The sequence below is a fragment of the Ostrinia nubilalis genome, chromosome 8 (assembly GCF_963855985.1).
Source record: "Ostrinia nubilalis chromosome 8, ilOstNubi1.1, whole genome shotgun sequence".
NCBI classification, from domain to species: domain Eukaryota; kingdom Metazoa; phylum Arthropoda; class Insecta; order Lepidoptera; family Crambidae; genus Ostrinia; species Ostrinia nubilalis.
In genome coordinates, this window is record NC_087095.1 from 4,845,291 (window position 1) to 4,858,159 (window position 12,869).

Below are 12,869 nucleotides of genomic sequence, written 5' to 3' on the forward strand. Positions count from 1 at the left end.
GATAAAGTAAAGTGGTTCATCTCGACAGATGGATAGTTAATTATGCGTGATAAAGTAATGTGGACTCACTCTGTCCCCACTGTCCAGTGCGCGGGTTGATAAAGTTCGGGTAGAGGTCGTTAGGTTTCTCAGCGTTGTTTAGCACCTCGCGGATTCGGTCCACCTTCTGCCTGTACACTGAAACACAAAAACAAATGATAATGTTAAAATCTCAATACGATTTCTGTCTCAGCCGGGCTAGGATGCGCGCCGTGATAAAATCTTATCGACGATTTGTCAAAAAGTATGGGCTTATCGCGTAAAATCGATAAATGCTTATCGGGACGCGAATTGTAGGCCTACAGACAGAAGTTATATTTGTGTGCAATGTGAAACATTCATACGAAGAATTCCAAGACCAATTCTGCCAAATAAGGTATAAGTGAGGTATCCTATGGTTCCATAAATTTAAGCCTTATGCCTGTAGAGGTTTTGTGGTTCTACCACAAAACCTTAGTATAGAAACCAAAGTGTTCTAATAAGTCTTAGAAGTAAATTGTCAATTAAGTAATTTTTTTTTGCTAAACACTCAATGAACCGGCTTGCAAAATTACTGAATCGACTGGCACCATTTACATAACAACACAAACAAAATTGTTTACCCAGCTGTAATGATTTTATCCTCATACGTCATCATCACACATGATATTGTGTAAGACGAATATGCTCATGTATTTTTATAATAGAAGATCGAGATTCGAGATATAGAATGAAAGAAGTTATTAATAAATATGAAGTTAATGAAGAAGATGTTTATAAATCAGAAAATATAGAGATATTATTATTAAAAAAAAAATGGTGGACATCTATCGTTTTTCGATAATATTTTCAAAGGGAGTTGTAATAGACAATTATTATTATTACTTTACTTAACCAATAAAATGGTTTTAATAATGAAATGAAAATTTTAAACATAAGTATGTACCTAATAGATACGAAATAAAAATAATTCCCGCTGCTGACTTTTTGTGGAACAATGCAACCTCCAGCATTTCCTCATTCAACCTAATAGGTACATACCTATGCAAGTCATATTTTATAAAATAAATTGATTTATTTGACCAATAAGGATTGTTATGCTGGCAAAATGAGCCAACGCGTTGTTTTTTCCTTGACGGTGTTGGCACGTTCGGGGACATTTATTTATGTAAAGTTATACCCATAGCTGGGCATTAACTCGTTAATCCGTTAATCGTTAATTAACGAAGTTAACATTTCTATTAACGGATTAACTTTTAAGTTAACTTTAAAAAATGTTAACGGACTCGTTAACTTCCGTTAAATTATCCTAAGTCCGTTAATCGTTAATCCAGTACCTACTATTTACAAAAAAGATAAAGCAGGCATGCTGAAAAACGCGTTCTGACAAGTACGTTCGGGCTTCCAGAACTTCCAGAACCCAAAACAACAGTTTTTGTAACCAGATCACTAACGCAACGATATAAAAAACAAGCTTTATATTGACTTCACTTGTTAGTATGTGTGGGACAAATCTTGCAACTGAATTTTAAGACCAGTTCTCCTCAACCGAATAAGCTGAAATTTGGTATACTTATTGTTATTAAAATTTATTAGCGAATTGAGTCGCTTCTCAAACTAAATTTTCAATAAACAACTTAAAAAAATCGAAGTGCCTAAGGCGGGACTCGAACCCACGACACTTGAAAATTTCGACAGGTTCATGTAGCTCAGTTTTAAGAGCAGTCGCCCGGCAAGCGGTAAGTCGTGGGTTCGAGTCCCGCCTTAGGCAAATCGATTTTTTCAAGTTGTTTATGCACCGTGAAATTTTAGTGGTTGTTTTCCCGCAGTAAAATGATTCTATCTTACTAGTACAATAGATTAAGGAAGTTTTTTTTTTAATTCGAATAAAAAATTAGCCTGTACGGAGCGTGTGCGATTCAGTTTATGCTGTAGGTATTATGGTATTACTTAGTGAGAGAGCTTCTTTTACTTTAAATATTGATTTCGTGAGGCAGGCAGTATCCAAATACGTCACATTTTGTAAAAAAAAAGACTATTGTTTCTTACGCTTTCGAGTTGATGATATTTTTTTGATTAGTTGAGAACATTTTTTTTTTTCAAAAATAACTCGCACGATTCGATAGAGATTCTACTAAAGGTAAATCATTCTGCCGCGGGAAAACAACCACTAATATTTCACGGTGTATGTAAGTACAATGAAAATGCAATGTTATGGTACCATTGAGCTGGCCTGATGATGGAGTCAGGAGGTGGCCATAGGAACTCCTAAATGAAACGGCGGAATCTCATCGAATTTGGGTTCGTTGAATTTCTCTTTTCGAGCACTTTGGTACTAGATGATGTCCAGGGTCCTGATGATGGAGCCATAGGAATTCCTAAACGAAACGGTGTGGAAACTTATCGAGTTTGGGTTTGTTGGATTTTTCTAGCACTTTGGTGCTAAACTGTATTGTAATTGTACCAAGGCTCTGAGATTGAGGTACAACTAAAATTGTAGTAAAATAAAAACTTTTTTAAAAACAAGCTTTTATTCTGAAATGCAGTTGTCCTAAAACGAAAAAATAATTGTACTTATGCAAGGTTCAAATAATTTCGGAAGCTTGAAGCGCAAACATATAAGAGGAATAAATTCCATGCGCGATACAAGCTTTCGAAATTATTTGAGCCTTGCATACAATTATTTTTTTCGTTTTATTATCACGTGTTAACGGATTAACGATTAACGTTAACTTGCGTTAAATCTTCTGAAATGTAACGTTTTAACGTTTAACGAAGTTAATTTTTTTAGTAACGGTTTAACGATTAACGAAGTTAACTATTTGATTAACGGTGCCCAGCTATGGTTATACCTATCCTACACGGTATCATTTTGTATTTTTTTTAATTTTGCGTTATTTCTAGCTTACGATAATGAAGAACGGAATTCGATAGCATCGACAGTTCGACACCCAACGAGATATGTATCGTGTGAAATGGCAGTGATATGTCACTAATTAAAATTTTGATCATATCGTATGCATATTGAAAAATATCAATCCTAAAATATGAAATAACAGGCAGCGAACATACAGCGTATCCTTTTTGATACAATCACAACAGTAACACTTGAGGTGATAATTTATATTTATTAGAAAACAGATTTTCTAAAGGTTAATTCATGTATCCAGTGATCGCTATAGTCCAGTAGAATTAGCTTTTAAATCGGAAATAATTCCTACAAAAGATTTTATTGTTTTAATGGCTTCATTGGTTGCCCATTAAGACTCTCCTAAGTTTTCGACTTCGACGGAGTTGTGCTTAAGTGGTGGGGGCCCCCGAAAGGGGCATTTTTTCGGTTTTCCGGTTATACCGCGTAAAGGACTTACCCTATCAAAAAGTGGTCTTCATGACGGTTGAAGGGCACTTCATCCTGCATTGAATAAGACCAAATTCATATGTTTTGGACAAACCGTTCTCGCGCTAAAGTTCGGCAAAGTAGAAAATATACGTATATTTAATGACCCTCTCCACGTCCAATGGTTTGTTACCCACAGGCTTCCAAGTCTTGAAAAGGGCCACCTCAACCAGTGTAACCCTATCAAGGCTTACGAGCTTGATGCGCCTATCCTTGTTCGTCCCAGCCGTTCCTTAACTGCGGTTGCTGCACCTCTTCCTGGCACTCACCTGAACGACTCTGTGTTAGCTACTGTGGCTGCCCCTCTTCCTTGTATCCTCCTGCATGAGTACGTTGCCTAGCCGTAGGCCTGGTCTAAGGTTCGACGCCAAAAATCAACAACAACAAGTTCATATTAAAACGCTGAAGAGTTTTTTCTTTGTTTGTTTGAACGCGCTAATCTTAAGAATTACTAGTTTGATTGAAATCATTATTTTTGTGTTGAATAGCTCATACATTGAGGAAGGCTATAGGATATATACAATCACTCTACGACTAAATTTAATAGAGGCGAAGCTGTAAAGAAAAATGTTGCAAGCACGGGAAATAGTATTTAAACTATTTTCACTCGTACGAAGTTGATTTTGTGGCGTCGAACCTTGGACCAGGCATATGGCTAAGCAATGAAATCGTACATAAGGGTACAAGGAAGAGGGGCAGCCACATTAGGTAACACAGAGTCGTTCAGGAGAGTGCCAGGAAGAGGTGCAGCAACCGCAGTTAAGGAACGGCTGGGACGAACAAGGATAAGCGAATCAAACTCGTGAGCCTTGTTAGGGTTACACTGGTTAAGGCGACCCTTTACAATGCTTGGAAGCATGTGGGTAACAAGCCATTGGACGTGGAGAGGGTCATTAATTATACGTATATTTTCTACTTTGCCGAACTTTAGCGCGAGAACGGTTTGTCCAAAACACATGAATTTGGTCTTATTCAATGCAGGATTAAGTGCCCTTTAACCGTCATGAAGACCACTTTTCGATAGGGTAAGTCCTTAACGCGGTGTAACCGGAAAACCGAAAAAACGCCCCTTTCGGGGGCCCCCACCACTTAAGCACAACTCCGTCGAAGTCGAAAACTTAGGAGAGTCTTAATGGGCAACCAATGAAGCCATTAAAGCAAAAAAATCTTTTGTAGGAATTATTTCCGATTTAATCAATTTTTGTGTTTAATTCTACTGGCCTACTAACCAATATAATGAAATGTATCATTGGCGTACCATCTTTGCCGGTGACGTCACTGAGGTACGTGAACTCCATGTGAAGGGTGCCCACTTCGGAGAGGATGCTGTTGGGGCCTGACCAATGGTACTGACGACCGACCTGAAAATATCGCACATTTAATTAGTATTGGAAGCGAATATCGCTTGCATAATGTACGAATATCGCCCTTTAGTTTATTCAAGCGATATTCGGTACCTATGATACCTATTGCCGGTGATGACTTTTCGTGAGTCATCCTTTGCTTATGTTTGTTGTTGTATGGATATTTTTCTTATTAGTTTCAGTTGCTCCAAATTGTATTGCGTTAAATGAAATCATCATCATCATCATCATCTCAGCCATAGGACGTCCACTGCTGAACATAGGCCTCCCCCAACGCTTTCCATGTTACATGAAATACGTCTTACTACAGTTAGTTTACATTGGTAAAGTAACGGTATGTTATGCTAATACATATTTATAAAACATAATACTTAGTCAAGAATGCGGAATCAATTAATGTAATTCAAAATTTACTTTTCCAATAAATCCGAGTTATTAGTATTTTTTTGTTGAATTCATTCGTGAAATATACGAAAGATGATGAATTTTGTGCAATACCACTAATTATATCATTTTCATTTCTGTTTAGCCGCAAAAAAACTATTTGTAATAAGTATAATTGACATAGGTGTAATTTAACAATGAGATTAATTTAATAATCAAGTTTAACTGCATGGTTACTGAATTAGGGAAAAACCATTAAAGTATCCTTTCGTTCGTTTCAGCCGAATGACGTTCACTGCTGAACAAAGGCCTCTCCCAAGTATCTTTTATTGCGAGTAAAATAAAACAGCTATTATGGAATCGTTTCTATATCCTTTATATTGACCAACACGAACCCCCGAACTTTATATCCGGCGGTAATATGATTTCGGAGTGATTACAAGACCGAAACTAAGTTACTTCGCGCCCACCTCACAATCTTCTTACACAAGTTTTGTTGGTTCTTTGTGTACCTTAAGCCCGTATTAATAAAACAATCTTACCTTTGAGCGTGGTTTACAAGATTTAATAGCGTTTTTTAATTTAATAAAAAGTTAGTAGAGTTTTAATTATTAAATACTCGTAAGTGGCGGATATTGCGTTACCTTATTACAAAAATTATCCAACTATGACGGCGTAAGAGGTGCTCCTGTTACCTGCTAATATGATATCTCAGCCCCTATTAGGTGTTCAGTGGCTCTTAAGATTGTTTAATAAGCACTTAAAAGTTTTTTCTTGCTTAATGTGTGTTACAGTTATGTACTGTTTTTGTTCGCGAACACCACTTTAATTAATAGTAGAGCCACTTGAGATGATAAGCGGAATTGACGCAGCTACCATTGTCAAAACAAAACAATATTATAAAGACGTTGTACAAAAGAAGTACAGTTTCTTGCAAGCTAGCAAGAAATGTTATTTATACAAATCGTCGATATTTAATTTTATTTTCAAGTATGTCAAATCTCATCTCGACTGTTGTCACTATCAAGATACTCTAGTAGTACCTATATTATGTTACAGTAAAAAAACTGATTTCGGTCAAAACTACTTTTGACTGCGAAATCAATCCATGGACCAACTGTAGTCTGAAATAATAAAATAATTGAATTTGAAATCACAAAAAAGTGGTATTGACTGATGCCCTTAGTTAAAATAATTTTTGACTCATATTTGCAGTCAAAACTATTTCTGACCAAGGGCATTCGTCAAAATCACTTGACTGCAAAACATTGGGTGTTAATGTGTGACTATATCATATCGGATCTAGTGTATAAACTACCATACATATAAGTAATAAGTTCCAAGTCTTCTCCGGGCCGTATTTTCACGGATTCGTATCGGGCCTAATGCGAAACCGCTCTATAGATGGCTTAATCTAAGATGAAGCTTCAAGACAATCTTACCTTAGTAGACGGGTTTATGAGCGCATAAGGCAGGCCAGTGGGTGTCTCGAAGGCCGGCAGCAGAGCGTCCGCCACTTCCGCTGCTTTGTCCTTGAACACCGCATCGCCGGTCAGCGCGTAGCACGAGAGCAGACCACCCACGAATCGGATGGTGGTCTCGAACACTGAGAGGTCGGAGTCCTGGGTAATAAAAAAGGTGTTTTAGAAACAAGCCTTAAAAGATCCCACCACTGCAACTCCTGTGCGACCAGGATCTACAGCTTGACCGTCAATAAAAACCCAACAAATGAAGGCCAATTATTAATAATAATCATCATCATCAGGTCATTTGGTCTTCAATGCAGAAGGACGACCCTCTATTTAGCCAGAGGCAAATGGAAGATTTGGTCTCCACTGGCAAGTCGGATTGGGGAGGCATCTTCTTTTTGTGTGGAAGGAATGTTTACAACAAGTAAAACAATATGTATGAAGAATATCGCGAGGATCTTCTCATTCCTACATCTACTGAAAAAATTCGTCACGTTGCGCATTCTTATCCTGACACGTCGGCTCCAAATTGTGTCTTCGACTTGAAAAATTAGCCATCACCAAGCGAATAGGTGGGCTAAAATAAACTTATCTCAGTTATTATTGACGTAGAGACAATAATTTAATTCATTATAGGAACCACTTCATTCCATTGAAGAGGATTAATAACGTGCTGATAAGCATATAAAAGCCTGATGTCTATCTATTGTAGTATCGCACTTGTGAATGCTGATTGCTGACACATTGGTATCAAATAACGTTTTGTCGATAAAACATGCATTCATCACTCGTTAAATGTTATGAAATACTATTTTATTTTAGGATTTTGTAATCAATCTTGGTCTTTATATCGTACTGAACAAAACAAAGCAATAATTTCGCAACAAATCTTACCGTTATTAAGCCACCGAGTTGTCACGTTGAGAGGAAATTTAATCCGTGACATGTTAGCTGATTTGTTCAAAGTAGGTAATGTTTTTGTTACCGAATAAACATTTTAATAACCAAGACTGTTTTTGTAGTCGCTAACGCGAAAATACTCGATAACCATGTTACGAAACGAACCGCAACAGTGATAAGGCAACAGTCAAAACATTTTATCAGAAAAAATATTTGTAGCACTGCTCACATAGAAGTGGTTCGGCCTAATTTCATCCGAGATGCTAACAACAGGTTAGAGGGCAAGCCTCTTGGCACATCGCGGCATCGGCGTGATAACACAGACGTGACCCACTTCGAGGGTAGGGAGGTCTCGGTCACTTAGAAGCGTAGGAGTTCCCGGCGACTTAAAAGAGCGGGTCAATTGACAGTCAAAGGGATAAAAAATACTAATCCTGCATCCAGAGAAATATCAATAAAATGTAAATAATTAGATAAAGTTATGTACTTTCACGCAATCAAAATAAGATACAAGATAACAGGCTCTCTCTTTGTTTATGTAAAGTAATAAACTACAGAAGTAAATCAATCTACTCGTAGAATGGTGATCAAGATAACGCAATTAAACTTTTATGTGGACTATAAAATTGTCACTTTAAGTAATTTAAACGGTTACCGAAGGCATTAGATCCAAGTAATTAAGTACCTACGACAGACGCTGCGGTTCTTCTTGGAACGTGACGCGAGGTTAAATCTTGCAGGTGTTAACTAACTAAGCTTGAAGTTTGGCGCCAACTTACTCGGAGATCGAGAGAATTTCTAACTAAATTTAGCTGGTTACAAAGCTCGATGGAGATCGAGTGACGTTAAGCCACAGAATAAAAAAAGCGTGATCGATATCGAAGGTATTGGAGACGAGACCTTTTTCTGGCTCCTGTTCTTAGATTTAGGAATAAGGCATGGAAGAACAAGTAAAGAATTGAACGCGGGCGATCAAGCGGTAAGGTTTTGTCAAGACGTAGCGTAAAACTCGTCGTACATTTCCATTAGATACAGCGTGTCGAGGTCTCCACCGCCAAAATCATCACCTATAGTCAATGGTGCCTAGTTTACTATTGAATCCTTACCATTTCCCCGATGTGCAGATGTTCAGCAACCCAGTCGCGTCCCTCTCTGAATTCGTCGTGCATTCCCATCAGGTACAGCGTGTCAAGCCCATCGACAATGGTAGCGCCGAGTTCTTCACCATCAAAGTCATCTCCTAAAGTCATGGCTCCTAGTTTACTATTGATTCCTTACCACTTCCCCGATGTGCAGATGTTCAGCGACCCAGTCGCGTCCCTCTCTGAATTCGTCGTGCATTCCCATCAGGTACAGCGTGTCAAGCCCATCGACAATGGTAGCGCCGAGTTCTTCACCATCAAAGTCATCTCCTAAAGTCATGGCTCCTAGTTTACTATTGATTCCTTACCACTTCCCCGATGTGCAGATGTTCAGCAACCCAGTCGCGTCCCTCTCTGAATTCGTCGTGCATCCCCATCAAATACAGCGTGTCGAGGCCGTCAACGATGGTGGCGCCGAGTTCTCCGCCGCCGAAGACGCTCGACAGATGCGCACGCTTCGATATCGGCTTCAACTCGTTCTTGCCCCACGCGTATAGCTTGTAGTTGTTCCACGCGTGCCGCATCATCTGAGAACAAAATTTGACATTTAGACAGATCTTACAAGGATAATAAATTCTGAAAAGTAGGACCTTTTCAGAGCACTTGTAAAAAAAGGATTGTAAAATTTAAAATTTTTCGTAACGTTTTAAAGTTATTAAGAGTTAAACTGTATGTCATCGTGTTCGTGTAACACTAGACTTACAAAGTGTGTAAGTAATGTAGAGCTGAAATGGTAAATGGATAGATTTACGAATTTATTCACGCATAAAATAAATAACGACGTAGAATCCACAAAAACAGCTGTGAAAACTGGAAATATGGTATAAATTCGTTGGAACGTTTTTGGAACGAAGAGTTTTTAAAACAAACTCAATTTAATTGGGTGTTAATATTTCATTGACCGCTTTCACAGTAATGCACAGCCTTTAAGTGCTAAATTAACATTTATGCAATATTAAACTACTATTTAATCAAGGAGTAAAACCGGGCTATGTCGTTACGTAACTACGTACGTCTCAAGATTAAAAATGTGAGTCCATTGAGCGTGTAAGATGGGCGCACTACAGCCCATTCAGCCTCGCTTCTAAAAAACTGCAGTCGTTTTTCCCTGCAAATGTGGCCATAATATTTTCATAAACCAAAGGCGACATTTCACGTCTCAAAGGCGCAGCATGAACGGGTCTATTTAAAGCGCCGCGAAGCCTTCGCCGGGAACAAGTTTTAATCTCGGCCGGACCGAGGCGGGACTCTAATGAAAGGATATCGGACTTTCGTCGAGCCATTAATTATTATTAGGTCCCGAGAACTTCGCGAGTAAATCACCAATGACTTGGAAAAACTGAAGACTTTACCAATTACAGTTTAAATAGACCGAGAAACGAAAATTTACATTTGTAAACGTCGCTTAACGATCTGCCTTCGCGGACCTCGCTTAAGTGGAGGTTCAATATAGCAGTTTTTAATGGCGATAAATTGCTGAAATGTGATAGTAAATCATTTATATGCTGCTAGCAATTTATTATTATGAAAAATGTTCTCATAATAAATGTCCAGGTATCCTATTTTATAACTTTTAGATTAGCTGGAACCCGTAACCAAGCTTTAGTACAACAATAAATTAGTTTTAACAAACTTCACATAAGTATATTATTTGCAAAATAATATGAAAAATACTGGTATATTATAATTGCACACTAAACAAAACATCAGTCAGAGTAACATTTTTGTTGCAAAATTGAACCTAATACAACTACTATTCGTATGAGCTGTGTTTATCTGCTATACTACTACAGACTTGCATAGCGTAAATAAATACGGGCACGGTTCAATGGCCACAACCTTTTTATTTTGCATACGTAACATACTGGTACCTGCACTGTCATGGGGACGAAAATGGATAATGGCCACAGTAGGGTTGCCAGGTTTTGAAAATCGACAACCGGTCTGGTACCCAGCTTGGCTGGTCATTTGTATGAACAGCGACGAGCGCTAAGACCTCGAAGATCTTTGACAAAATTATTTGTGATTTTTTCAACTAGTAGTAAATTGACTGGTCAAGCGTTTTATTAAAATGTCAACCCGCGGCCTACATTTTCCTGGTGATAATCCTGTTATGGTTAATTATAACTATGTAGTATGAACATCATACCTAATTCATTAATGCTAATTTGATATAATATTACACTCGAAATCAAAAGATATGTGCGATTATCTTATTAATGAGTCATATGGGCGACTCTTGCCGGTCGGTTACCTATACCACGATTAAATTTTACGATTTTAACTCGTATCCCACCTGAGCAACATAGAGCCGTTTCTGCGTAACGTCTGTGATCTGATCCAGGGGTATCAGCATCGTCTGCTCCGCCGCACGCGAGGACCTGGCTGCGCGGGCGCCGGCGCCAGCCGGGTGCTCCCTCCCACCCCCCACGTTGGATAGGCTCAGCACGAACAAAAACGTCACGGCGAACGTCACGCTCGCCATCAACAAACGGGCCAGTTTACGCATCTTCATTGGCAAAACTTATTAAACACTTATTAAAATACTTATTAATTTGATTTGAAATTCGCGGAAGCGGGAGACGTGCTCACGCCCCGGCGATTGGGCACTGTCTGATTGATAAACGCGAACACAGACTTCTATTACTACAGCTAACGCGCGCCGATAGACGCGTGCCGACTAACCGAGCAACACACATTGTTATCAACACAAATTCCAATTAAGTTTACAAACACTAGAGCCAACAATTACGGCTCGTGCTCATCAACTAACATAGGTCGTTCAATTAACATTAAAACTATCTTGGCTGAACTGCTTGGTGTAAACGTCGGCATCTGATATCAATTTGCTGTTATTACACATGGTAATATGACACATTTCCTATTAGTTATATTCTAATAATATTATAGGACTATTATTAGGTATACCTTAATAGAGTATAAGTATAAATTACGTTTTTATCTACCTCAATTACAGTAGTTTGTGCAAAGTTGCGATGTTATATTCAATAAACTTTATAATAAGCTCGGTTATAACTGCCTGTGGTCTCGCTTCCTGCACTTGTCTAAAATTGTCGGGGCTATAAGGAAACAATCTGGTATAACTAGCAGCCCGTTAGAAACTCGATAATAAGATATGTATTGCGATTAAGAAGCATAACAATTTAAGAGGAATATGAAAAAAGTCTAAGATCCTAGATTATAATCGCGAGAGTGTAACTCTATCAAGCAAAAGTGAACCACATTTGATATACTGTAAAGTATAAAAATGAAGTATTAAAAGAGTCTAATCACACCTCTCACGTCGAGGTATAAACAGGAGATACATACCTAAATAGATCTACAAGTCACAGTCCATCAATGAATAAAGAACGAAAAACAAAAATGAGAGCTTTATAAAGTTTATTATTTATGCCCAATAAAATACAAGTAAAACCCGATACACGCACGCCCGAGTTGAACTTACGAACTTTTAATAGTTGCAGGAAGGTTTAAATAAACTGTGTTTATTAAAGACCCGCTATTTCACAATTTCTTGGTAATCTTCGCAGATGAAATAACAAATTGATAAAAAAGTAGTCATCGAACCATCTCTATGTTTAAGCATTTCCAAGAAGATTGATAACCTCTGGCCGTGACAAAGGAGATTACCTACCGGTTGAGACACAAACGCCTTTTTAATATTGATTAATCGTGTGCAATTATCTAAAGCTTTTTTTTTCTATTCTAAACTATTATAATTCCAATAAGAGAAATGGCAGGTTATGCCAATTACAATTTTATCGCCTATTGATAATAAATGTTGGAATTAATATTCTAATGTCTGAAACGTATTAAAATGCATTTGCCAACGGCATTAATACTGCTTAATGGTGACATTATTCATACTGAAATGGGAAATAAAGAATAATTGTCCGCATTTATAACGCCACCAGGACACCGGAGGACAAAGCGGGATAAATTAACGAAGTCCAATAAGACTGCTGTCAGCGAAATAAGAAACGATGAGGGTGATAAAAGATTCATTAAAATCGTTAATACGTCGTATCAATAGCCTCATTTGAAAAGGAGGGCCGGACAAATTATTGGACCGATAAACGGTCCGCTTACTGTTAATGATAATATTTAATTAACTCTACTTAAGCAAAGTTTCGACATTCACTGAAATTGCAAAGCTTCCATTAGCTATAGATAT

At 37.9% G+C, this 12,869-nt stretch overlaps 1 protein-coding gene across 2 annotated transcripts in view; it reads right to left on the reverse strand.

The window, feature by feature from the left end:
* Positions 1–12,869, reverse strand: part of LOC135073782 (mannosyl-oligosaccharide alpha-1,2-mannosidase IA) — a 104,621-nt gene that overhangs the window by 17,105 nt on the left and 74,647 nt on the right. Inside the window, exons 1-5 of one of the 2 annotated variants that reach the window (XM_063967958.1) lie at positions 10,971–11,288; positions 8,983–9,201; positions 6,606–6,785; positions 4,674–4,776; positions 70–177 (exon numbers count right to left, since the gene is read on the reverse strand). In XM_063967958.1, the coding sequence (XP_063824028.1) occupies positions 70–177; positions 4,674–4,776; positions 6,606–6,785; positions 8,983–9,201; positions 10,971–11,189 (829 nt within the window). In that variant the 5' untranslated portion in view covers positions 11,190–11,288. Of the gene's footprint in view, positions 1–69; positions 178–4,673; positions 4,777–6,605; positions 6,786–8,982; positions 9,202–10,970; positions 11,289–12,869 lie in introns of those variants that run through there. The other variant, XM_063967957.1, reaches the window with a different exon arrangement.